Here is a 26,592-nt window from a genome sequence, read left to right as displayed (position 1 = left end):
AAGTCAAATATAAAATGCACATTTCATACAGCATAATTAGCAAGAGGGGGGGGGAATATTAATTGTTAACACAGAAAGTCCCTTCCACCTTTGTTGGCGATCCGGTCAATGGTGATTCACTGCAGGAGGTGGTTTGGGAAACTCAGGCTCCATGACCTGGGTCTGCACCAAGAGCAGCCAAGATGGTCTCTGGCCTCTTCTGCAGCCTCTGCTTTTGTAGCTGGAGTCAGTCAGGCCCCGCCCTCCCAAGTAGGTGGGAAAAGGCCAGCAAGGCAGGAAGCAGGACTTCCAGGACTCACAGCCGATATAACTGTTTTTTGGACTGCTGCTATACTGTTTTAAATGCTTCTAAAAATGTTTTTGCAAAATGTTTTATTATTGACGTGTTTGCCGCCCTGCACTCCCTTCAGGAGTAAAGATGGGATATAAACTGAATTATTATTAGTATTACAGTGGTACCTCAGGTTACATACGCTTCAAGTTACATACGCTTCAGGTTACAGACTCCGCTAATCCAGAAATAGTGCTTCAGGTTAAGAACTTTGCTTCAGGATGAGAACAGAAATCGTGCTCCGACGGCGCGGCGGCAGCAGGAGCCCCCATTAGCTAAAGTGGTGCTTCAGGTTAAGAACAGTTTCAAGTTAAGAACGGACCTCTGGAACGAATTAAGTACTTAACCTGAGGTACCACTGTATTAGTATTATCAGGGATGCGGGAGGCGCCGTGGTCTAAACCACTCAGCCTCTTGGGCTTGCCGATCAGAAGGTCAACAGTTCGAATCCCCTCAATGGAGTGAGCTCCCGTTGCTTTGTCACAGCTCCTTCCAACCTAGCAGTTTGAAAGCACGCCAGTGCAAATAGATAAATAGGTACCGCTGCAACAGGAAGGTAAACAGTGTTTCTGGTTTCCGTCACAGTGTCCCATTGTGCCAGAAGCGGTTTAGTCATACTGGCCACATGACCCGTAAAGCTGTCTGTGGACAAATGCCAGCTCCCTTGGCCTGAAAGCAAGATGAGCACCACAACCCCATAAGCATAGCTGTCAACTTTTCCCTTTTCTTGCGAGGAATCCTATTCGGAATAAGGGAATTTCCCTTTTAAAAAGGGGAAAGTTGACAGCTATGCCCATAAGTCACCTTTGATTGGACTTAACCATCCAGAGTTCCTTTACCTTTTGCCTACTTATTATTAGTACTATTAATATTAGTATTTCCATTTCCCTGAATAAATAGGTCCATTCATTTGGTCTCTTCACTCTTTTGAGTCTCCTCTCCTGTTCTTATCGCAGCTCTCTATTTTTCTTTCTTTTCAGGTGGTGATGGCTGGATGAGTGACAGCGATGGGGAGCCACAGGAGATGTCGTCCAAAAGAGCCCGTAGTCTAGAGCTGGAGCAGAATTTTTTTAGTGATGGTGGATCCAAGAGAGACGATGGAAGGGGAGACTGGAGCGGGGAAGCCACTGCAGGCCCAGAAGGCTCAGCCCCACAACAACGGATACGCAAAGGAAAGGGAAGGAGTTTGTGCACTTTGTGTGAGAAAAGCTTCAGCACTAAATCGAGTTTTAATAGGCACCAGAGGATCCACACAGGAGAGAAACCGTATGAATGCCCAGACTGCCAAGAAAGCTTTCTCGCCAGATCCAACCTCCAACCATCGCAGGATCCACACAGGAGAGAAGCCGTACAAGTGCTCAGACTGCGGGAAGAGGTTCAGTCGGAGCGCGAACCTCATTACCCATCGGAGGAGCCACACCGGAGAGAAGCCATATAAGTGCTCCGGCTGTGGGAAGACATTTAATCAGAGCGCGCACCTCATGAGGCACCAGAGGATGCACCTGAGGGGAAAGCTGTACGAGTGCGCCGACTGTGGGAAGGGGTTTGCTCACAGGACAGCTCTTAGCAATCATCAGAGAAGCCACACCGGAGAGAAGCCGTACGAGTGTTTGGACTGCGGCATGACATTCCGTAATAAATCAAGCCTTAATAGACACCAGGGACTTCATATGGGCGGAAAATCGTACCAGTGCCCAGACTGTTGCAAAGGATTCAGTCGCTGTTCGGTACTAGCCAGGCATCGGAAAACGCATTTGAGAAGCCAGGCCCCTGCTCACACTGTGGCAAATCCTTCCTTAGCACATCGGACCTTACTGCACACCAGAGAACCCACACAGAAGAGGACGTTGTGTAAATTCTCAAGGGTTGTAAGAGAGAGAGTCTTACAGAATCGTGCACCTTACTAGAAATCAGGGAATTCTCATGGGACAGGAGGGATAAGGCTAGCTCACACAATAGCCTGGGAAGAAGCAGGTACCCAGCGTTGACGCCATGGCATCAATAGTTGCCATTGTCCTTGCCAGTATCTCCTGTGGCACCTGTAAAGGAAAAGGTAAAGGGACCCCTGACTGTTAGGTCCAGTCATGGCCGACTCTGGGGTTGCGGCGCTCATCTCGCTTTACTGGCGTACAGCTTCTGGGTCATGTGGCCAGCATGACTAAGCCACTTCTGGCGAACCAGAGCAGCGCACGGAAATGCCGTTTACCTTCCCGCCGGAGCGGTACCTATTTATCTACTTGGACTTTGACGTGCTTTCGAACTGCTAGGTTGGCAGGAGCAGGGACCGAGCAACGGGAGCTCACCCCGCCACGGGGATTCAAACTGCCAACCTTCTGATCTTCTGAAGTCCTAGGCTCTGTGGTTTAACCCACAGCGCCACCCGCGTCCCCTGTACAAGGTCTCAATAAATATACCCTCAAAAATCCACAATACGCTCCTCCTGCTCAGTTCCTGTTCTCAGTGGCTTGAACACCTCCCCTTAAACATGTCTGCATTTCCACTGAATGTCAGGACCCCAACTTCCATTATGAACTGAGGAGAGCCGCCAAAAGCTTCTCACTGTGAGAAAGCGTGGCAGCGGCTAATGTGGGTTCCTTTCAACCCATTGATACTGGGGGCATGGACATTTTCTGTTCTTTCAGGTGTGGCAGCCATTTTGTCATTGTCCCCCGCCATGTGATGCTACCCACAGATACATGGCAGCCATTTTGTGTCGTGCCACACACTCTACGGCAGCCATTTTGTGACTGGCACTCATGGTGTTTTCTCAAAATTCCAAAGATGCCCACTAGTGAAAAAAGATGATCAGAAATGGCCAGAGGCCTGTAGCTGCTAATAGTTTTCAGCTGTGGCAGCTGCTAGGGGCGACTGTAGAAAAGCCCTGCTAGTTTCTTACCAGACTCCAGGAAGGAGATGATCCAAAGATTTGGCAGAATAATTGGGAAGAGAATAAAAGAGGGCACCATTTGTGGAGCAGAAATGAAAAGTGGTTTGGGGAAGTCACTCTGTTCTTTTATCTCTATGGCGCCCTGCCTTTTTTATTGGTATTGGTTATTCCACACATGGGTAGCTTGTGGCCAGCTTACAGCTTTGGGGCCCATTGTTGAGCGACTCTTATCTTTCCTGTCTCCATGGCTCAGAGTCCTCCTTTATACACCCTTCCTTGTAAAGTTTAAAAACCAATCTGCGCATGCAGCAGAAGAGACACTTTTATTGAATTCTACCATCTTTAGAAATGCGAGTGGAGCTGGATCTAAAATTCTCTCCCCGTGTAAAACACAAAACATCCTGCACACAGGGAGCTTTAAGGAGAAAGATTATGCTCTACTTCAGTTTTCTACGTGCAGCGAAGTAATCAAACACAGACTGCCTCCTAACCTGCAGTCTGATGTGGAACTGTTTTGACATGCAATTTTACTTGCGTGTATGGCATTTCAACAGTCAAATTCAATTATATTTTGTTTAAAAAATATATAAAATGGGCTTTTACTGTACTGGGCTGTGATTCTGTTTCATGTTTTTTGCGGGGAGTAAGTCCTATTGAATTAGGCGGTACTTATTTACTTATACAGGACGCGGGTGGCGCTGTGGGTTAAACCACAGAGCCTAGAACTTGCCGACCAGAAGGTCGGTGGTTTGAATCCCCGTGACAGGGTGAGCTCCCGTTGCTCAGTCCCTGCTCCTGCCAACCTAGTAGTTCGAAAGCACGTCAAAGTGCAAGTAGATAAATAGGTACCTCCGGCGGGAAGGTAAACGGCGTTTCCATGCGCTGCTCTGGTTCGCCAGAAGTGGCTTAGTCATGCTGGCCACATGACCCGGAAGCTGTACGCCGGCTCCCTCAGCCAATAAAGCGAGATGAGCGCCGCAACTCCAGAGTCGGCCACAACTGGACCCAATGGTCAGGGGTGCCTTTACCTTTACCTATTTATTTCTACAAGGCAGGTGCAGGGTCTCTCTGGCCTTCCAGTTGTTGTTTGGACTACAAATCCCATCAGCCATTGGCAATCCTTGCTGAGGTTGATGGGAGTTGTAGTCCAGCAACATCTGGAGGGCCAAAGGTTTCTCCACACCTACTATGAGATCACCAGGAGGAGCTCTGCCAAATCCAATCCAAGTTCTTTCTAGTCCAGTAACTTGTTTTCCCAAAGCGGCCAATCAGATGCCTCTTGAGATGATACCAGGCAGGCTAGAGAGGCGCTGCCCTTCCTGACTGCTGCTGTTCTGCATCTCATATTCAGAGGTACACTGCTGCTTAAGATGGAGGTTCCATATATCCTTCATGCCAATGGGCCATTGATAGCCTCATCCTTCATGGGATTGCCTGATCACCTTTTAAAGGTTAGCAGCCATCACCGCCTCCTGCAGTGCTGTGAAAGACCATGCATGAAGTAGGGACAAAAGAAACTTCCATTTGTTAGCTAAAACCTTTGCCTACCTAGGGGGGAGAATTATCAGGTGAATATGCAATTTTACATTTAAAGCACGTGCCATGCCACGTCAATCAGCCATGGCTTCTCGAAAGAATTATGCAAACTGTAGTTTGTTAAGGGTGCCTGGGAAGCAGCGGTTATGTGTTGCCGGCCTCTGCTGCCACAGCAGGCGCTGTGATCCCCCATCCGTTTGACTTCACCCTCGGAGGCGCATGTGACGTTAACAGAGTGCTGGAGGTGAAATAGTTAAACAGCTTAGCCAATCAGAACCCAGGGGGTGGAGTCAGAGGGACTATAAAACCAGCTCTGGGAGGGGTGAAGGGGGGAGTTCGTTGGGAGTTGGGTGGTTGGTTGGAGTGGGAATGAATTGGGATAGTCTGTGGGGAAGTTGAGTTAGTGTAGCGAAATAAGCTGAGTCAGGAACAGTTAGGGGCTAGGAAGACATGTAAATATCTGAGAGGTGGTTTAGTGAGTGAGCGCAAGTAGCGGAAGTTATGGGTCTGGATAGGCACCCCATGAATGTAATTGACCGATACCGTTTATGAAACCACACGCTTGTTAAACTGCAATAAATAAACAGAAGTTTATGTTCCAATTTAACCCTGACTGGACTCAGTATTGTACCAGGTAGGGCCTGGGTGGTGGCAGCGAGAAATAAAGTGGTGGCACAGGGATCAATAGACTGTGAAACATCCGGGGACCCTGTGTGATCGCCACAGCGCACTCCATTGTCTCTCAAGACAGGCAGAGCCAACCATTTTAAATACCTATCGGGCAGCATGTGAGCAGCTGCAATGCCTGCATTTTCAACCAACTGATGGGCAAAGAATATTTGGAGGGCCACAGGTTTCCACCATTGATTTGAGGAGCTCGTGGTGTTTCCTCCTTGCGGAAAACCAAACCCAAGCAGATTCTTACGGGTGCTCTTGTTTCGTGGAGTGGGTGGCAAACATTTCTGTGCCTTCCACGAGCTCAGCAACACTGATCTTCGCCGAAGACGCCAAGCCAAGAGGCTTGAAATAGCATCGGCCTTTGTTACAGGACAGATCCTGTTTATATTCCTCCATTGTGAAAGCTGACGGTTGGTCCCTCTGCCTCTGCTTCCTGATTTTTAACCGTGGTTCATCAGTTCAGGTCAGGACACATACTCCCCCCCCCCATCAACTGAATGGGTTTCCTGATGGCTTTCGACACACAGCCAGTTTGTCGTCACGAACGGGTTGCTGTTTCCCAGCAGATGTCCCTAGCAAAGCACCCCCTGGACGTGGAGAAACTTTATGTCTCTCCCGATGTTGGTGGACTCCCATTACCCATGGGCCATTTTCCGTATGTTTAGTTGGAAACTTCAGGCTGCCCTGTGTCCCGCCTTTTCCCTTACAAGCAGTCCAGAAAGTGGCTCTGGCCGTCACCTTCCTCCTCCTCAGCTTTTGTGTTGCCCTTGCAGAATGCAGCAGGGAAGAGGATGGGGACTCTATCCCATTGGCTCTCTGGCGCCACCTACTGTTGGGCTCCTTGCCTTCTGCCCTACCAGCCCCGATGGGCACCAGCCACCACTGACCAGGGACTGGAGACCCAACACCCAGAGATGTCCCACTGGAGGAAGGCTGAGGAATGGGAGAGACCTGACACACCACCTCTAGATGCACAAGCCCCCACCCCCGTGATGCCACGGACTGGCTGGATGCAGAAGAGTGGTGGGAGGCAGCAACTGGGGAACCCCAGGGGAAGAAGGCTCAGAGCCTGGGAATGTGTGGTGGGACAACAATGAGTGGTTAGAGCAGGCATCCCCAAACTTGGCCCTCCAGATGTTTTGGGACTACAATTCCCACCATCCCTGACCACTGGTTCTGTTAGCTAGGGATGATGGGAGTTGTAGTCCCAAAACATCTGGCGGGCCGAGTTTGGGGATGCCTGGGTTAGAGGGAGAAGACTGGGAGGAGGAGGTGTCAGAAGCTGGAGAGGTAACAGGGTTTAGTGAGCAGGAAGAGGCTGTGGCAGAGAGAGCAGTTCAGAACTAGCGGCAGAAGAGGAGCCTGGAGAGGTGAGGGGCCCAGAGGCAGAGGTTGAGTTAGCTGGCGAAGCATCATGTGTGTCTCCTCCTCCCCTCTCCACTGGTCTCCCAGGACCAGGAGAGGAATGAAAAAGGTGGAGTGGCGACAGACAAGGCCTTGGAGTCTCAGATTGCTCTGGAAGGATCTGAGGGAGAAGACTGTAGAAAGGCCTTCAGTCCTGCCTCATAGGGGCAAGGCCTACTGGGAAGACTGGCTTTGCCTGGAAAGCTGTTGCTATGGAAGTTGCTGCGCTCACTAGGCCTGAGACATTTTGTTTCTTTGAAGAAAGAGTTAAATTCACTGACGCCTTGTGAGTTACTGCTGGCCTATGCCCGACATCCACCCCAACACCTACTCTTGAGCCTCCATGATTATCCCCAAGACCCCAAGAGCAGAGACGGGCCAGGTCTAAGCCAAAATCTGAGCCAGAAAGCACAAAGCACGCTTGGCGGGAAGGGGACAGGCGCCAGAGTTGCCTCTCTAAATCCTTTCATTTGCCTGTTGTTAGGGCAACATCTCATTTCGAACAGCTACTAGATTTGCACTCTAGTTCTGGACGTCTGGGAAAATGGGGAATCAAAGCTGGACGGCAGTGGTGGAGACCGGAAGAACAACAACAAGACACCTAACCTCAACCACAGATCTTGCAAGAAATGCATTATTATTTTTTATACAGGACCAGGGAGAGGAGAAACGCAAAGGGAAACAAGTTTATCTCGCACAAGGTGCAAGCAGATTGAAACAGGTACAAAAATTTTAAAAAACTGACCATCTAGTATCTAACGCTCTGTCACAACAGAGGCCATGATCGGCCTCCACAGTTGGAGGCAGTATACTAGGTGCTGGGAACTGCAGTTTGGAGAGGGTACCATTTGTGCTCAGGGTCTGCTTGGTGGCTTCACACTGGGGCATCTGGTTGGCCACTGTGAGATGATGATGATGATGATGATAATAATAATAATAATAATAATAATAATAATAATAATAATAATAATATGGCTCCCAACAAAATATTTTAAAAAATACAGCACTAAACATTAAAAACTTCCCTAAACAGGGCTGCCTTCAGATGTCTTTTAAAAGTAAGATAGTTGCTTATTTCCTTGACATCTGATGGGAGGGCGTTCTACAGGGCAGGTGCCACTACTGAGAAGGCCCTCTGCCTGATTCCATGTAACTTTGCTTCTTGCAGGGAGGGAACTGCCAGAAGGCCCTCAGTGTCCGGGCTGAACGATGGGAGTGGAGACACTCCTTCAGGTATACAGCACCGAGGCCGTTTAGGGCTTTCAAGGTCAGCACCAACACTTTGAATTGTGCTCGGAAACGTACTGGGAGCCAATGCAGGTCTCTCAGGACTGGTATTATATGGTCTCGGCAGCCACTCCCAGTCACCAATCTAGCTGAACCTGATCCAGAAGGGCTCTTTCTTATGTTCTTATCAGTTGTTTGAGCACTACATTTATTTTTTGTTTTGGTTTATTAATGAAAACTTAGCACATTCACACTTCCAACTCTATAGCTCTACCTTGCTTATACTACTAGAATGGGACTGCAGTCTCTGCAGGGGGAAAACCCCAGAGGGATCTAGGAAAACGTTACATGCACATGAAACTGTTCTGTTGCACGACCGTATCATAGAAGTGGAAGGTACCCAAAGGGTCATACAATCTACCACCTGCAATGCAGGAATCTTCCACCTCTCATTTGTGTTGAGCAATTTCCTTATCTTGTAACACGTCATCTAATGTGTCATTCTCTTGTGCGCTGATTGATGCTTTTATTTTTTCATAAAAGTCAAAAAGCCGTCGTTACGTGTTCTCTCTGGCGTGAATTTTCCAGTGCCGAATGAGATTTGGACTCTGAGTGAAGCTCTTCCCACATTCCGAGCACTTGTAGGGTTTCTCTCCAGTGTGGAGCCTCTGATGCCTGATAAGATGTGAGCTCTGGTTAAAGCTTTTCCCACACTCGATGCACTTATACGGTTTTTCCCCTGTGTGGATTCTCTGGTGTGTGAAAAGGTTTGTGCTCTGATTGAAGCTCTTCTCACAAATGAAGCATTTATAGAGCTTCTCTCCTGTGTGGATTCTCTGGTGCCTGATAAGACTTGATTTGTCGCAAAAGCTTTCGCTGCAGTCCGAGCATTTATAAGGTTTCTCCCCTCTGTGGTATCTCTGATGTGTAAGGAGGCTCCAGTTGCGACTGAAGCTCTTTTCACACACTGAGCATTTATATGTTTTTTCTCCCGAGTGGATGCCTTGATGTGTCTTAAGACCGGATTTGTCTGAAAAGCTATTGCTACAGAATTTGTATGGTTTCTCCTCTAAGTGAATTCTCTGATGCTTAAAAAGGTTGGAGCTCTTACTGAAGCTTTCCCCACAGTCAAAACATTTATAAGGATCTTCTTCTGCATATATTTCTGGATGTCCAAGAAGACTCATGTCATCAGAGATGCTCTTGCTAAAGATTACGGAACTACACAGATCCTTCTCTCCTTTGTGAATTCTCTCATGTGAAATGTGCTTAGACTGAACAGAGAAGCCCTTGCTACCTTTGGAGTGATTACGGGGTTTCTGTGTCGTGTGGATTTTCTGGTGAGCAATAAGGTTTGAGCTGCGGCTGAAGCTTTTCCCACAGTTCAAGCATTTATAGGGTCTCTCTCCTGTGTGGATTCTCTGATGGGCGTTAAGACTTGATTTTTCGCAAAAGCTCTTGCTGCAGTCTGAACAGCTATACAGCTTCTCCCCTGTGTGCAGCCTCTGATGTGAAGTGAGTCGCGTCCTTCGGTTGAAGCTCTTTCCACAAAGTGCACATTTATAGGGCCTCTCGCCTGTGTGGATTCTCTGATGAGTAACAAGGCTCGATTTGTGACTGAAGATCTGCCCACACACAGCGCACTCGTTCCTCCTCCTAACTTTGCACGGTTCCTTTTGGAACGAGCTTTCGTGGAACTCCACATCCTGCAAATAAAGGAATCTGTCCTTCACTGCCGGCTTTCCAACCTGAATCTCTGGTCCATCTTCACTCACAAATATCTCTTTCACATCTTGAGTCTCAGTTCCCTCCGCAGCAGCCTCATAAAGTTCATCCTCGTTCTCCCTCTTCCAGCCTGAAATAAATAGAGATGCTTGTTTATTTCCTGCTTCTAAGTTGTGAGCAAATAAATGGCCTCGGTCCTGTATACCTGAAGGAGCATCTCCACCCCCATTGTTCAGCCCGGACCCTGAGATCCAGCGCCGAGGACCTTCTGGTGGTTCCCTCATTGCGAGAAGAGAGGTTACAGGGGACCAGGCAGAGGGCCTTCTTGGTAGTGGCGCCCACCCTGTGGAACGCCCTCCCATCAGATGTCAAGGAAATAAGCAGCTATCTTATCTTTAAAAGACATCTGAAGGCAGCCCTGTTTAGGGAAGTTTTTAATATTTAATGCTGTATTGTTTTTAACACTCGATTGGGAGCTGTCCAGAGTGGCTGGGGAAACTCAGCCAGATGGGTGGGGTATAAATAATAAATTACGATGATGATGTTACAAGAGAGAAACAAAAGATGAGTCATTTGCCCACCTTTAAAACTCTCCCCTTCCTCAGTACACTGCTCAATGAGCTCCTCCTCTTCCAACCGGCAGATGAGGTCAGGCTTGGGAATCAGCAGAGCTTCTAGATATTCAAAACATAAAAATCAAACAGCTGGTTATGTAGGGGCCGCAAGAGAGCTTCCAAGCTCTTTCCATCCATGTAGGTGGGACTGTTGCTTGATGCTACAGCATTTACTTTTGTATGTAGAGTCCCAGATTCAATTCCTCATACCTCCAGGTACGTCTGGGAGAGATTCACCAGCCTGAAACCCCAGACAGAGACTGCTAGTCAGGCCACATTCACCCCTCACATTTAAAAGCACTATCATGCCACTTTAAATGATCATGGCTTCCCCCAAGGGATTCTGGGAGATGGTGTTTGATAAGGCTGCTGGGAGTGGCTAGGAGCCCCCCTATTCCCATCATAGAGTGAGAATTATAGAGTGGTTTACCTGATTTGGCATGGGCTGGCCGGTGGTGGGGACTGAGGGAAGTTGGAATCCAACAACATCCTCTGCCTCATCTACGGCCCAAGGCATCCTTACCTAGAGAGGCCACCATCCCGTAATTCTGCAACATGACCTCCCGGTACAATGCTCTCTGGCCTGGATCCAGCAGGGCCCACTCCTCCTCTGTGAAACTCACAGCCACCTCCTCGAAAACCACTGGCTCCTGAAACACATACAAAACTATTTTCTTTTTCTTTATTTTCTTTATGCTTTTCAGGTTTATACATTTCAATCATTCTACAATCATTTTAACATTTCAAAACTCGTCTTCCTTCCCCCCTCTTTCTGAAGTCCCTTAAGTTTATTTTCAATAACTTCTGCATATCCAAATGAACTTAATTTGCTCATTTATTCATCTACAGTGGTACCTCAGGTTAAGTAGTTAATTCGTTCCGGAGGTCCGTTCTTAACCTGAAACTGTTCTTAAGCTGAAGCACCACTTTAGCTAATGGGGCCTCCTGCTGCCGCCACACCGCCAGAGCATGATTTCTGTTCTCATCCTGAAGCAGAGTTCTTAACCTGAAGCACTATTTCTGGGTTAGCGGAGTCTGTAACCTGAAGCATATGTAATCTGAAGCATATGTAACCTGAGGTACCACTGTACTTTAAATGTATACTCTTATAAAAATGCAGATTATTACAGTAATCCTGCCAATGTTCTTATCTGTTTACAATTTATCTGTAAATATTCAATAAACCACTTCCATTCTTTTACAAAAAGTTTGTTATCTTGATTTCTTATTCTTCCGGTTACTAATTCTGCTTATTCCACAAGTTTTTGTATTCATTCTTCCTTTACTGGGACTTCTGCTTCTTTCCATTTGGGGGCGAGTAACATTCTTGCCGCTGTAGTAGGATACATGAATAAGTTTCTATACAGTTTGGGTAGTTCTGTCCTTATAATACAAAACTATTTCCTAGCCAAACATCCCAGAAAATGGGGTGATGATTGCTCTCCTTCTATCACACGCACAAAGGAGACAATAGGAACAGGTGGTTGTTTTCAGGGTGGAGAATCTGCAGGTGATATTGGACTTTCTGTTCCTCATCAGGCAACGGTGTTTCCACCTCCCTTGCCCCACCTAGCCTTTCCCAAGTTATGACTTTGAGAATAGCAGCAGCAGTAGCTGGCGACAGAGGAGTTCAGGGATATTTTTTAAAAAAATAGTTTTATAAGTTGTGCTTCTTTGTTTCTCAGCTTAATTCTTTTACAGTGGTACCTCGGGTTAAGAACTTAATTTGTTCCGGAGGTCCGTTCTTAACCTGAAACTGTTCTTAACCTGAGGTACCACTTTAGCTAATGGGGCCTCCCGCTGCCGCCACGCAATTTCTGTTCTCATCCTGAGGTAAAGTTCTTAACCCGAGGTACTATTTCTGGGTTAGCGGAGTCTGTAACCTGAAGCGTCTGTAACCCGAGATACCACTCTACATGGTTTTGTATGTTTTGTGGTATTTTATGTGATTTGCTGTTACTTTTATTGATTGGTAATTCTTTATTGTGGTTGAACTGTTTATTATTTGCTGATGTTTAATTTGACTGTTTATTAGATTCTGATGGATTGTTGCTTTGTTTGATATAAGTTGTTTATTTAAAAGTTATTGTGATTTTTATATTGGATCAGACTGTTACTATTAATGTTTGATGTTTTATTGTGTGTTTATGTATTGGAAGCCGCCCAGAGTGAAATATTACATCATCATTATCATCATCATCATCATCATCATCATGATGTCACACAGCCAGCACAGCTGTCAGGCATGATGGGTGTTGCACTGCAGCGACACCTAGAAGGCAACAGGTTCCCCATCCCTCTTCTGCAAGATTCAAAGGTTCATACCATCAAAATGGGCTGAACTCACAGCTTTCCCTGTGGGTGGCCTTGAGGGCTTTGAATAAGAGCGGGGAACCTCCTGGGAGGCCAAATGCACCCCTCTCCCAGCCCCTCTACTGTACAAAGGTAAGAGCTGCATTTGCTGCTCCGCCTACTTTTGCCTCTGGCCCCACCCACTGCTGGACTGTGGCCCCTGATAGGCTGCCCAGAACGGAATGTGGCCCTCAGGCTTAAAATTGTGCGCGCACACAAAATCCTTGATCTTGAAGACTGAAAAGAGAAGGAGGGGGAATTGAGAGAGGTTCTTTTGTGGAATTGTGACGATAGTATGTAATTATATTCTTTAGGGAATTGTGAGAATCCTTATTGGGGGTGCTAATGATGGTATTTTGTGAGCGACGGCGAGTTATTGTGCCACCCTTCCTCCCAAAGAAGCCCAGGGATATATAAGAAAGTGGCACCCCAGTTGTCCGAAATATGTGTCCCCAATGGGCTTTCTCCTACCTGAGTTGGCTGGATGGTGGCTTTCCCCCCTCCAGCAGAAAAAGGAGAAGATTCAGAATGTGCCTCAGGTGCCATTTCACTGTCTGTTAATGAAACGGAGGTAGAATCAGAAGCAGAGAGCCAAACAAAGATTTAAAATCAGCCTCCTAGCCAATCAGGGTTTATTTTTTAATCAGCCTCCTAGCCAATCAGGGTCTAATTTTTCATCTCCTAGCCAATCTTTTTTTTTTAAATGATATTTATTAAAGTTTCTAAAAAGATTACAAAAATAAGAAAAGAGAAAAAAGAAACAAAAGATACAAAATACAGAAAAATAAAAACAATTAAAAACAAATCAATTTTTCCATGTCTTATCTTTCATTTACTTGTTTCCCTGACCTCCTCACACCTCCCTTTTTTGTATTCCAGTTCAGTTAGTTAATTCAGCAAATCCTTTCCCTCTTTGTTTTTATCTTAATCCTTTATCTTAATATATTATAACTTTACATTTCACCTGTTAACAATCCATTTTTTACATACTCCTTTGTAACGTTACTGCTAAAACCACTTAGCTTCATTCCAACATCATTCTAACATTCATGATTTTTGCAATATTTCTGTAAATAGTCTTTAAATTTTTTCCAATCTTCTTCCACCGACTCTTCTCCCTGGTCTCGGATTCTGCCAGTCATTTCCGCCAGTTCCATATAGTCCATCACCTTCATCTGCCATTCTTCCAGGGTGGGTAGATCTTGTGTCTTCCAATACTTTGCAATGAGTATTCTTGCTGCTGTTGTTGCATACATAAAGAAAGTTCTATCCTTCTTTGACACCAATTGGCCAACCATGCCCAGGAGAAAGGCCTCTGGTTTATTCAGAAAGGTATATTTAAATACCTTTTTCATTTCATTATAGATCATCTCCCAGAAAGCCTTGATCCTTGGGCACGTCCACCAAAGGTGAAAGAATGTACCTTCAGTTTCTTTACATTTCCAACATTTATTATCGGGCAAATGATAGATTTTTGCAAGCTTGACTGGTGTCATGTACCACCTGTATATCATTTTCATAATATTCTCTCTTACTGCCTCCTAGCCATTCAATCAAGGTTTATTTTTTAATCAGCTTCCAAGCTTGAAGATGCAAAGCAAAACAAAATAGCACATTATAAAGTGTCACCCCTGGTGGATCGCATTAAGCTTGTGATCCACTAAAACACCCAGATCCTTATCGCGCGTAGTATTGCCAGACGAGATCTCACCACCTCCCCCAACACTAAATGCAGGATTTTACCTTTATCTCTGTGGGATTTCATTGTGCTGGTTTTGGCCCCATGTCCTGACCTGTCAAAGTCGTCCGACGGAACCTTCTTTGCACCAGATAACGGGCCGACCACCTCCATGAACGGCTCCTGGACCCAAAACAGGAGAGAGGATTAAGGGCATCAGAATATGTTCTTAATGGACGGCCATCAGTCATGGATGCTTTAGCTGAGATTCCTGCAGATCATGGGGTTGGACTAGATAACCCTTGGCGTTCCTTTCAACTCTACAATTCTGTGATTCCCCCTTTTCTACTCCTTTCTCAGCTCCATTCATTCATTTAAATTTTATTTAGTTTTTCAGATTTTGAAATTTACAAACGATTATCAAACAACCAACATAAAAAGAGGATTCCGAAGAATCTCCTGGGCTCCCCTCCTCCCCTCTGTGGGTCCTTGTCTTGCTCCTGCATATTGTCTATTAATCCATCCCTGTTCAGGGAAGTTTTTAATGTATGACATATTAGTGTATTTCTGGTATTTGTGGAAGCCGCCCAGAGTGGCTGGGGAAACCCAGCCAGATGGGCGGGGTACAAATAATAAATTATTATTATTATTATTATTATTATTATTATTATTATTATTATTATTGATTTTAGGTTGGTGACCAACAGAACAAAGCTTCTGAGAAAGGCTGTGAAACAACTTCCTTGTGAAACAACAATTTCTTCATGCCCATACCATGAACCACCAAAATGTAACCCACTCACCGTTTGCCTTCTGTCCTCCTGCTGCTTCTGTAGAAAACCTTCCGCCAGGGTTACGGCCTGGACACAGCTCCCTGGGTGGCCTTCCCTGACCCAGCTCTGCATCTCCGGGGGCAGGACGGACAGGAACTGCTCCAGGACCACCAGCTCCAACATCTCTTCCTTGGTGAGTCTCTTGGGCCTCAGCCACCGGCAGCAAAGGTCCAGGAGCCGGCTGCAAACCTCGTGGGGGCCAATGGCCTCTTCGTACCTGAACTGCCTGAACTCGGCACCGGAATTTGGAGCATCCTGATTCAAGATCTCCGGAGCTGTTTTTCTGCAGGTTTCCATGCCACACCCAGCCCAAGCGCTTTCAGTCCTCCTTCTCTCTGCTCTGAGGGCAGCTGAGTCTTGAAGAGCCTCCTCGGACTCCAGTCCCACAGCCAAAAGATCACCTCGCTTTACGGCAGCCATGTTCTCTCTCTCTTTCTCTCAGGACTGGAATTGGGGCTCAGTCCCACGGTTCAACAGCATTTCCTCTAGCCAAGCAATATATCCAGTTACCGAGAGCAAATTCTTCTCATTATGGAAACAGAAGCTGAATACAGTGGTACCTCAGGTTAAGAACTTAATTCATTCCGGAGGTCCATTCTTAACCTGAAACTGTTCTTAACCTGAGGTACCACTTTAGCTAATGGGGCCTCCCGCTGCCGTCGTGATGCCACCGTGCGATTTCTGTTCTCATCCTGAAGCAAAGTTCTTAACCCAAGGTGCTAATTCTGGGTTAGCGGAGTCTGTAACCTGAAGGGTCTGTAACCCAAGGTACCACTGTAATAATAAAACAAAAGGTAAAGGAACCCTGGATGGTTAAGTCCAGTCAAAGGCGACTTATGGGGTTGCGGCGCTCATCTCGCTTTCAGGCCGAGGGAGCCGGTGTTTGTCCACAGACAGCTTTCCAGGTCATGTGGCCAGCATGACAAAACCACTTCTGGCACAATGGGACACCGTGACGGAAACCAGAGCGCACGGAAACGCTGTTTACCTTCCTGCCGCAGCGGTACCTATTTATCTACTTGCTCTTGTGTGCTTTCAAACTGCTAGGTTGGCAGGAGCTGGGACACAGGAATGGGAGCTCAGTCCATTGTGGGGATTTGAACCGCCGACCTTCTGATCAGCAAGCCCAAGAGGCTCTGTGGTTTAGACCACAGCACCACCCACATCCTGGAAGCTGTATATTGTACTGAGTTTCAGCTCACCCTAAGAAATTGGAGGCATGGGGATTGTGTGGGGAGAGAGGAGCTGAGCTCTGCTCTCCTAAAAATGACTAAGGACCCAAACCTTCCCGTGTGTCTCTGCTTAGTCTTGTGAAAAATTGGGGAAGGGCCATATCTTACTGGTTGGACTTAGGACCAGACAGTTTCCTTTACTCCTTAAGTGGAGTTGTGTTGTAGGAGTTATTGTTTATTGTATTTAGATCAGACCCTTCCTCCAAACATCTCACTGTTTCATACTGTCAGGAGCAAGCTGGCAATACACCACAGCATTCAATTTGGAGTTAACACTTTACAGTCAAACTTCGGTTGTTGAACGTAATCCGTTCTGGAAGCCCGTTCGGCTTCCGAAATGTTAGACAACCAAGGTGTGGTTTCTGATTGGTTGCAAGAGCGTCCTGCACTCAAGTGGAAGATGTGTTGTACATTCGGCTTCTAAAAAACATTCAAAAACCACAACGTTTACTTCTGGTTTTTTGGCGTTCAAGAGGCGAAACATTCCAAAACGGAGCCGTTCCGGAACTGAGGTTTGACTTGTACAGTAGTACCTCGGGTTAAGTACTTCATTCGTTCTGGAGGTCCGTACTTAATCTGAAACTGTTCTTAACCTGAAGCACCACTTTAGCTAATGGGGCCTCCTGCTGCTGCCACGCCGCCGGAGCATGATTTCTGTACTCATCCCGAAGCAAAGTTCTTAACCTGAAGCACTGTTTCTGGGTTTGCGGAATCTGTAACCTGAAGCATATGTAACCTGAAGCGTATGTAACCCAAGGTACCACTGTATTAGAAAGAGCATGATCTGCACAGATTGGGCCAAATATCAGGCTTAAAGAGCCCAGCAGCTCACCCCTGTTAGGCCTTGCCCTTGCCTCCCCACAGCTGTCTAAGTCCCCTCCTCTCCAGGGCTTTTTCCAAGCAATTGGAGACTTTGCCTGCATGAAGCCAATTTCTCCTCCGCCCTTTTCATGCCTCTTCAGGTTCTCGGAGACAAGGGGGGAGGGGAGCTTGTCACACCAGAAGGAGGAGAAAACCCATGATTCTTCACCAGCCCGACCCATCTCTGCCTCTTGGCCTTCCTCATCCCACTCTCCTGCTTCAGCTTCTGCCTCTGATTCTGAGCTTCTCTCTGCCACAGACTCTCCCTGCTCACTAAACCTTGTTACCTCTTCAGCTTCTGACACCTTCTCCTCCCAGTCTTCTTCCTCTGACCACCATTCCTCTGCATCCAACCAGTCCGTGACACATACATATGGGGTACGATCCAGACTTGAGTTTCAGTCAGTTCCCATTGAAACCAACTGGACTAAAGCCATTACAGTGGTACCTCGGGTTAAGTACTTAATTCGTTCCGGAGGTCTGTTCTTAACCTGAAACTGTTCTTAACCTGAAGCACCACTTTAGCTAATGGGGCCTCCTGCTGCTGCCGCGCTGCCGGAGCACAATTTCTGTTCTCATCCTGAAGCAAAGTTCTTAATCCGAGATACTATTTCTAGGTTAGTGGAGTCTGTAACCTGAAGCATATGTAACCTGAAGCGTATGTAACCTGAGGTACCACTGTACTAACTTCACAATGATTTTAAGCAGCCTAAGCACAACTGACTCAAGTCTAGATACAACTCAAAGTTCCTCCGCCTTTTTAAAATTATCACTACGTCCTTGAAAAGAGATAGTGACTAGCTCATAGTCACGCAGTAACACTTGCAGGTGAGGGGATTTAACTAGGATCGTACCTGTCCCTCCAACCACTACACCACGCTGCCTCTCAGTTTACTATAAAGAGTTCTGTGGAACTCAAAAGCTTGTTCACTAATGGGTGACAACTGCAGTACAATCGCCCTTACTGCAAATCATAGCATACACCAAACAGCAATTACGTAAAACAAGGCATCAGTGATTTGAAGAAAGGGAGTCGGAATTCATAAATATAATCTGCTAGCTCATACCTAGCTTAACATCCGCAAGACCTCTGAATCTCCTACACAACTTATTTGCAATACTGTCTAGCTCTCTCTTCCTAATCTTTCTTGCAGCCAGAGCATAAAACGCCACTCCATGTGTCACAAATCTGCCAGCGTTGCACAAACAGAATAAACCGTTTCTGCCTCCCAGAGTTAGCAAAGGTTTCAGGAATAGGTCTCTTGGATAACCCTACATTTAAAGTATGCTTCCCTCCCTGCCCCCACCCCCGGAACCCTGGGAACTGTAGTTTGCAAAGGGTGCTGAGGATTGTAGTTCCGTGGGGGTCAGACTACAGTTCCCATGATTCTTTTTTGGGGGCGGGTGCAGAATGGGATTTAAACATCCTTTAATTGCATGGTGTGTACACAGTCTTAAGTCCCAATGAATAAATGGGATTTTATTCCCAGGTAAATGCAAGCAGGAATGTGGCCTTCTCTGCTCGCGGTAAAGGTTACTACCATTACTTTTAAATATTTTCCCCACCCTCTCAATAGACCAACCTGCAATTTCTTTAAACAAATATATATTTGTGACAAGCATTCCTATAAATATGAAATCTGGTCTGCAATATTTTTTTTCTGCTACGCCAGCTCTCCATTGCACCCTTTTCACCCCAAATGCATTCTGCACTCACCTCTTTCCAGGAGAAATTCCAAAGCCCATCCACCACCACCCCCTTTTATTTTTTGCAAAGGTAGAGCGAAGGGGGATAGGCAAGGTTGGCCGGAAGTGCCTCCACCAACGAATCAACCTCGCCTCCTGAAGGGACCCTCTAGGAATGCAGCACTCGGTCAGATTAACCCTTAACTTGTAAGGCGGGTGGAACCCACCACCCTGGAAAAGTGGCATCTGGCTAAATCATTTTTTTTCCTTTTAAGTTTACAAAAATAATAATAATTAAAAAATGGGAAATGCTATTAAGAACTCAGAGAGCGGAAGTTTGGGGTTTGCAGCCAGGTGTGGAAAAAAGGTTGTTGAAACCATATTCAATAACGGTGCAATCCTGCTGGGTGATTCAATCGGGCCAGACAAAATGACATGCTGTTTGGCAGAGAGCCCATCGCGAAATTATACTGTGGAAGATATGGAAGCTGCCCTACTAAGAGCAGCCGGTCCGTTTAGCTCAGTAATGTGAGCTGCCCAGGATTTCATAGGAGAGGACTCTCCCAGCTGTGCCTGGGGATGTCAGGATTTGAACCTGGGACCTTCCGCAGGCAAGGCAAATATTGCACCACTACTTACACAAGGGGGCAGAGGAAACTGGCATCTTCTGAATCAGACCATAAGTCCTTATAGCTCAGTATTGTTTGCACTGACTTGCAGCAGGATTTCAGGTAGGTCTTTCTCCCAGCCCTGCCTGGAGAAGCTACAGGATCGAACCTTCGGCACCCCAAACAGACGTTCTTCGTGACCCCCTGGACCAGAGCACGCCAGGCACTCCTGTCTTCCACTGCCTCCCGCAGTTTGGTCAAACTCATGCTGGTAGCTTCGAGAACACTGTCCAACCATCTCGTCCTCTGTCGTCCCCTTCTCCTTGTGCCCTCCATCTTTCCCAACATCAGGGTCTTTTGCAGGGAGTTTTCTCTTCTCATGAGGTGGCCAAAGTATTGGACCCTCAGCTTCAGGATCTGTCTTTCCAGTGAGCACTCAGGGCTGATTTCCATCAGAATGGATAGGTTTGATCTTCTTGCAGTCCATGGGCCTCTCAAGAGTCTCCTCCAGCACCATAATTCAAAAGCATCAATTCTTCAGCGATGGTCCAGCTCTCACTTCCATACATCACTACTGAGAAAACCATAGCTTTAACTATATGAACTTTTGTTGGCAAGGTGATGTCTCTGCTTTTTAAGATGCTGTCTAGGTTTGTCATTGCTTTCCTCCCAAGAAACCCCTTTCTCTAGCCATCATTTCATTTCACTATTTAATCTCAGAAACAGACCCCATTTTCACTTAGGGAACAGTCAGAGATGGCTAGCCACAATATTTAGCTGATTACTTTATTATGCCTACTTGTTTTTAAAGTCTTTATTGTATCTGTGCATTCTTGCGTCTATTTTATACGATTTCATACAGTCCACTGAGAGGTGCTTTTTTAAAAAGGTAGTATATAAGTAAAATTAAAATCAAGCTAGCTGCTGATCAGGCAAATTAACAGGATGGCAGAGTTGGAAGGGGGCCAGAGGGTCATCTAGCCCAACCTCTGCAATGCAGGAATATTTTGTCCAACTGACATGCTGGAAATATTTTATTTTCCTCGTCCAGGCCTGCCTGAACCTCAGGTAGCCAAGGGTGCGCAATACAGGTAGGTAGCTATGTCTCCTACTTAAAAAAAGACTGAAATTTGGAATACAGAGTACCAGTTCTGGTCACCAATCCTCAAAAAGCATATTGCAGAGTTGGAAAAGGTTCAAAAAAGGGCAGCCCAACAGATTATTTCATTTCTATACCACTTAATATATTAAAAATATCTCTAAGCAGCGTACAGAAAACTGAAGCAACAACAGACAATGATCAAGGAGGTGGGGAAATTCCCCTATGAAGAAATGTTGCAGCCTTTGAGACTGTTTAGAGAAAAGACAAGGAAGAAGGTAACATGACAGAAGTTTATAAAATTATGTGTGGCACAGTCAGGGTAGAAAGAGGAAAAAAATAATTTTTTTCTATTTTATTTTTGCAAAGTAATAATCATAAATACGTAAGAATAAAAATGTGCACCCTACCACCAAGACCATTCCATTGTAACTATCCAACCTCCCAAAATTTCAACACCTCTGATGGTTTGACCCCTTTCCGTTTTAACAGTACAAATTCTACAAACACCTTCCGTATCTCCTCAAAATAATTTCTCCTGCGTATTCCCTCTTACCTTAATGGCACATGTTAATTTATCATTAATAGATATACCCCACATCTCTTTATACCATTCTTCCATTGTATATTCCACTTGCCCCTTCCACTTCCTAGCGATCATCATTCATGCAGCTGTCAATAAATTTGTGAGCAAGTCCTTCATAGCCTGTGAACCTTCCACACCATCGTAAATTGATAATGATGCTACCTCTGCACTTTTGGTCAGCTTTAACCCAGTGATTTCTGTTATCTCCTTAAACACTCTGCCAAAAAATGTACGGATTTACACCTCTACCACATGTGAACAGAATTCCCTGTTTCCTGGCATCCCCTCCAACCTAACACCGAATATTCCTTGTTTATTTGTTTTAATCTGATGTGTTAAATACCATCTCCAAAGAAGAAAATACAGTTATAAAAGGGGAAACCAGTGAAATTTATAAAATATTAGTAGAAAATTAGGATCAATTAAAAGAGGTGCGGGAAAAGGGGACAACAGGGCAGATAGATAGTCAAAGCTGGGGGAAAATATGGGAGAATCATAGATTGAAAATCATTAAAATAAAATTATTATATAATAAAAAGATTTCTCCCTCTCTCACAACACTAGCGACATCCAAGGAAGCTGAATGTGGGTAGATTCAGGACAGTTAAAAGGAAGGATTTGCTAACGCAGCACCACTAGGATGGCTTTAAAATATGAGATAAGGAGATAAATGCATGGCACATAATGGCTACCAGCCACGATGGCTACCGTCTGCCTCCAAGGAGACAATAATGTTGCTGGAAACCACAGAGAAGGAGTGTGCTTCTATGCTCGAGTCCTGTTTTGATGTTTCTCACAGACATCTGGTTGGCCATTGTGAATCTTTCACTCTATGCTTCCTCAAAGCACTGTTGCCCAAAATACAGCTGCGCTCTGCCCTTCTTTGGCCCTTTATAAAGCATCCCAGATTCGGCACATCTCACACCATACCAGTTTAGAAAATGGGAACCCGGTTTAGAAAATGTCACCCGTTCTGTTAACACTCACTAGGGGAGAGAGAGGAAAGTGGTGAGCGAGGGAAAGCACACTGCAAAAATATATGCAAAAATATAGAAGGAAACAGACAACTCCCCCCCCCCACTCCTGGGGGGGGGGCGGGAAATATTAGCGATATTGTACAGGTAACGTAGCTTTATTTAGTCAGCGATTCAAAATAATCTCTTACTGATATACAAAAATAATTAGAAGCACTTGGAGCGGTGTCTAGAGCATGACTACAAAGCAGGGTTGTGGTTTTTTTAAAAAAAAAAATTACAAGTCGAACAAGGGCTGGTAAATTTGCTAGTAGAACTAGTTACATTCAAACTGGATATTATTATTATTATTTCATTTCTATACCGATTTGTGTTTTTAAGAAATGACCATAGGAGGAGGCAGAAGAACAAATAGTAGCTTGGTGTAAACTGATTCAGGGGATTCCAGTTAAACTAGAGCTTTGTTTGGGCTTTTAGAATAGAATCGGCTAAAGGAGAGGAGAAATGTTCTGGGTAGCCATGCCATGCCCCCACCCCTATCCCACTGCATCCTCGTCCTGAGCCATGCGGCCCCCTCTCCAAATACATGGAGGAACAAATGTCTGCAACAGGAAGTCCTCCTGGTCCCAATCTAAACAATGCGAGGAGCGTCTACAAGGAAGAGAGGGGCAGCAAGGATGGGACAGAGGCAGCAGCAGTGACTAATACAACCCCACTCCTCCTGACTCCATGCTGTGCAAGGAAGACTGTTTCTAAAAGATAATCATCTTGGTATAGCCAAGCAGCCAGGAAAAAGAGGCCATGCCATATGCGATGGGTATTTTGCCACGGGACGGAGACCTCTCTCAGCGATAGGATCGTAATCCAGGGACCTTTCGTACAAGGAGGTTCATCAAGTTCATCCACCTGATGTCTTTCGGCAAGCATGCACAGATATGTGCGTACATGTATTTAATGGGTGTACGTTTGCATAGACACATTTCCAACTTGGCCGTTAAAAGATGAGGAGGATTTGCCCTCACCCTCAATATTTTATCCTTGCAGTCACAGCAAAGGGAAGTGGAGGCTGAGGGCCTAAGATCAACCAGCCGAAGAATTACTTCATTCCAGAGTGCATGTATTTAAATTACATTATTAACGACATTTATCTATATACTGTTATATATTGCAATTTCATATATTCCGGTGCTTTTTCTTTTTTAAAAAAACCTGCACTTAACTATAAACCACTCACAGAGGGCTTTGGGCCACAGAGCAGTATAACAAAAAACGTAATACGTAAATTAACAAAAACTTTTTCTTTTTGTTCATTTTCAGGCTGGCAATCTTGATCGAGGAACCTGAAAAAGAAAGTGAAAATTTATTTGCTTCTAAGCTCAGGGAAACGCAGATGATTGTTCTCCCTGATACATATTTTATCTTCACCACAGGGTTAGGATGGGGGTGGGAGAGAGAGATCTGTAAGATCTGTAGTGCCAATCAGTCCCCACACCGGTCCTAAGGGGGCCTAGATTTAATTTAATGCAGACTTTGACAACCTGGTCCCCCATGCCAGATGTTCTGGACTACTGTCAGCCATGGTCAACGCCAGACTGAGGAAAAATGCTCTAATATGCACTGTCATAAAAATACATCAAGGTGGTAGATGACATATAAAAACTGTTGGCCTCCATCTGTCTCGATGGACAATGGAGAACGCATCAGGAGGTCAAGTCAAACCACTGTGTTAGCAGCACGGAAGTGACCTCCATAGGGCATGGGCCTGGGCAGTGTGTCTGGAGGTCCTGGGCTGCCCAGACGACAAGGTCTCCCATCTCAGCCTCACTGATGTGGGCCAAAGGAAAGCAGAGTGAGATGTTTGGCACCAGCTTGGCTGCAGGAGTTGCCAGAAGGAGGTGTACAAGGCCCTTTCCAACCAGGGTTTACTCTTTAGCCTTTTCTCCTCCCGAAGATATCCCATAAGGCAGTAAAGGTTAAGGGTCAGAGTCTTCCTTCTCCTAGATGCGCTACCTTCCCAGGTGGACAAGCCCCATGTAAAATGCATATTAAACCCCCCCCCCCAGCAAAAAACATGAAAAACAGAAACAAAACCTTAACAAGCATTGATTGGTTAAAAAGGCAGAATTTATACTGCAAAGGCCTGTGTAAACAATATAGTTTTCAAAAGACCTTTGAAAAAAAGGGAGGGCTGGTTCTTGCTGATCCTGTTCCTGAAGGGAGTTCCACAGGGCAAGGACCTGCCCCACTGGAAGCTCAGTCCCCAGTGAAGGCCAAATGAATCTTAGCACCCTGGGGAAGCCCCATCAGAGGATCTCATAGATCAAGGGGGAGGATAAGAGATCAGACAGCCAAGCTAGCTGGGCATGATGGGAGTTGTAGTCCAAGAACATCTAGTGACCCGAGAATGAAGAACACTGGACTAATCTGATTAAACCCACATGGATACCCCATCGGTAACAGACAAGCCAGGAATATATTTAGGGATTATCTACTCAACAATAACTAACTGTTCCAAATCTTTAAAAAGATAACTTCATCTCAGGTATTACTTATATAAAAGGGAAGATCTGGAGTCACAGAGTGATGGTAGCTTTTGATAGGATAGTGGTCTTACCTCACCTCCGTTCCCCGGTGTAGCCAACCTGAATCTATGCGGTAGTTTGCACAAAAAATAAATCACCATCCACGCTTATCTGGAATGAAAATGAGAATGAAGAACGCTACCATCTCCCAGTCAGGCTCTTCCTGTTTTCAAAGAATGGAACTACATTCCGTCCATCTTGACACAAGCAGGCCTAGCCTATGTAACAGATTGCCGCCTCAAATGTGCACATCTGCACTGTGAAAACAGCTTTCCTCACACGGGGTGGGACAAGTGGCAAGATGCCAGGAAAGAGATTTTTTATGTCCGAGAGAGCACAATGCAGGCATGAACTTCCCTGTGAACCAATATATGTCTACTCAGAAGCAAGTCCCAATGATATCTATGGGATTTGCTCCAAAGATAGATACATAGGACTGCAGCACTAAATGCCCCTTGTAGCATTACAATTACAATTAACTACCAGGTGGGACCCAAAATTGTTCCCGATAATAAACTGCAACCTCTGAGAATTGGTGCTTGAGTTTGTGGTTTCTTCCTCCCACCCCATCGCTTTTTCCTTTTGTGTCATGTCTTCATACTGTAGGCCATTTTTTTGTGTTTTTCATTTACTCTTTTTCAGGGAGATGCACACCTTATGGTCAAATCAGTGGTGTGTTTACACTGGAGAGTAGCTGGTAGTGTGGGTTTTACTTCAAAATGAAAAGTAAATGTTATCTGTGCTCTAGTTCCTTGTAATAAACAACACCTGTAAAGTTTTTGTACACTGATTTCACTATATGTATTTTTATATGTACAGTGGTACCTTGGTTGTCAAACTTAATCCGTTCCGGAAGTTTGTTTGACTCCAAAACCGTTCAAAAACCAAGGAGCTTCCTGCAGCCAATCGGAAGCCGTGTCGGATGTTCAGTTTCCAAAAAACATTTGCAAACCGGAACACTCACTTCCAGGTTTGCGGTGTTTGGGAGCCAAACTGTCAGAGTACCAAGGCATTTGACAACCAAGGTACGCATGTATCGGAAACTGCCTAGAGTGGGTGGGGTATAAATAATAAAAAGATTATTATTAAATAAAACAAAGAAATAATGGCAGTCAAGCTGAAGCTGGCAGAGGAAGTGTATCATGTTGCAAAGCTTGGTGGGACTTCACCATAGAGAGAAAGAAGACAGCATATTTAAAGTTTCTCTAGCGCAGGGTTTCCCAAACTTGGGTTTACAGCTGTTTTTGGACTACATTTCCCTTCATTCCTGACCACTGGTCCTGCCAGCTAGGGATGATGGGAGTTGTAGTCCAAAAACAGCTGGAGACCCAAGTTTGGGAAACCCTGCTCTAGCGACCTAAAAAACAACAATTCATTTCTTACCACAGCAGTGCTTATTGCTTCTACAGGAAATTCTGTAACTTCAACAGGTTCAGCAACCAACTCTGAAATGGAAAAAGAGGTTTGGCTTGTGTTAAAACACGATCATCTAGGGCCAGCCTTTCTCAACCTGTGGGTCCCCAGATGTTGTTGGACTACAACTCCCATCATCCCTGAGCTCTGGCCTTGCTAGCTAGGGTTGATGGGAGTTGTAGTTCAACAACACAGGTAGAAAAAGGCTGATCAAGGCAGAAGTACAGGATGGAGTAAACAGAGACTGAGAATCCCTGAATCGGGGTGAACAGTCCAGCCTCCACTT

The 26,592-nt window shown here is 45.6% G+C and overlaps 4 protein-coding genes across 24 annotated transcripts in view; 2 read left to right on the top strand and 2 right to left on the bottom strand.

The window, feature by feature from the left end:
* LOC310756746 (uncharacterized protein) overlaps window positions 1-26,592 on the top strand; it is a 1,375,527-nt gene that overhangs the window by 525,685 nt on the left and 823,250 nt on the right. The gene's annotated exons all lie outside the window — the stretch shown is intronic.
* The window catches only part of LOC310757092 (zinc finger and SCAN domain-containing protein 31-like), a gene marked incomplete at its 5' end in the record, with an annotated part of 210,941 nt that overhangs the window by 3,309 nt on the left and 181,040 nt on the right, over window positions 1-26,592 (top strand). For 5 of the 7 annotated variants that reach the window (XR_014545036.1, XR_014545037.1, XR_014545038.1 and 2 more), the window contains one exon: window positions 1,312-2,384. Coding sequence is in view for 2 of the 7 variants with exons in the window: in XM_083602244.1 (XP_083458370.1) it covers window positions 1,312-1,769 (458 nt within the window). Of the gene's footprint in view, window positions 1-1,311; window positions 3,826-26,592 lie in introns of those variants that run through there. The other 2 variants (XM_083602245.1, XM_083602244.1) reach the window with 1 other exon arrangement.
* Window positions 7,453-19,137, bottom strand: LOC310756609 (uncharacterized protein). Of its 3 annotated transcripts, none has more exons than XM_083600952.1 (7): window positions 19,076-19,137; window positions 15,237-16,039; window positions 14,498-14,622; window positions 13,226-13,308; window positions 10,926-11,052; window positions 10,370-10,462; window positions 7,453-9,918 (listed from the first exon to the last, which is right to left on the bottom strand). In XM_083600952.1, exons 2-7 carry the CDS (start codon window positions 15,683-15,685, stop codon window positions 8,621-8,623), a joined length of 2,175 nt encoding a protein of 724 aa, XP_083457078.1. In that variant the 5' UTR covers window positions 15,686-16,039; window positions 19,076-19,137; the 3' UTR covers window positions 7,453-8,620. The 3 variants fall into 3 exon arrangements, with proteins under 3 accessions (XP_083457078.1, XP_083457080.1, XP_083457079.1); XM_083600954.1 differs by having other exon boundaries at window positions 15,237-15,750; window positions 19,076-19,129; XM_083600953.1 differs by lacking the exon at window positions 19,076-19,137 and having other exon boundaries at window positions 15,237-16,537.
* LOC310756437 (uncharacterized protein) overlaps window positions 22,451-26,592 on the bottom strand; it is a 31,888-nt gene continuing 27,746 nt past the window's right edge. For all 13 annotated transcript variants that reach the window (XM_083600512.1, XM_083600513.1, XM_083600516.1 and 10 more), the window contains exons 10-12: window positions 26,277-26,338; window positions 24,926-25,004; window positions 22,451-23,651 (exon numbers count right to left, since the gene is read on the bottom strand). In XM_083600512.1, coding sequence (XP_083456638.1) covers window positions 24,960-25,004; window positions 26,277-26,338 — 107 coding nt within the window. In that variant the 3' untranslated portion in view covers window positions 22,451-23,651; window positions 24,926-24,959. The remainder of the gene's footprint in view (window positions 23,652-24,925; window positions 25,005-26,276; window positions 26,339-26,592) is intronic.

The sequence above is a fragment of the Podarcis filfolensis genome, assembly GCF_964270895.1.
Source record: "Podarcis filfolensis genome assembly, chromosome: 2".
In the NCBI taxonomy this organism is placed as follows: domain Eukaryota; kingdom Metazoa; phylum Chordata; class Lepidosauria; order Squamata; family Lacertidae; genus Podarcis; species Podarcis filfolensis.
The sequence above is the reverse complement of the archived record's forward strand: the minus strand, read 5'-3'. Positions and strand labels throughout refer to the sequence as shown.

Excerpts from the sequence above, each read along its gene's own strand:
- LOC310756609 (XM_083600952.1), bottom strand. The coding sequence starts at position 15,685 with ATGGCTGCCGTAAAGCGAGGTGATCTTTTGGCTGTGGGACTGGAGTCC. Across the intron at positions 14,623-15,236 it reads CAGGAGGACAGAAGGCAAAC|GGTCCAGGAGCCGTTCATGG; the intron begins GGTGAGTGGGTT and ends TCTCCTGTTTTG. Across the intron at positions 9,919-10,369 it reads GGAAGGGGAGAGTTTTAAAG|GCTGGAAGAGGGAGAACGAG; the intron begins GTGGGCAAATGA and ends TATTTATTTCAG.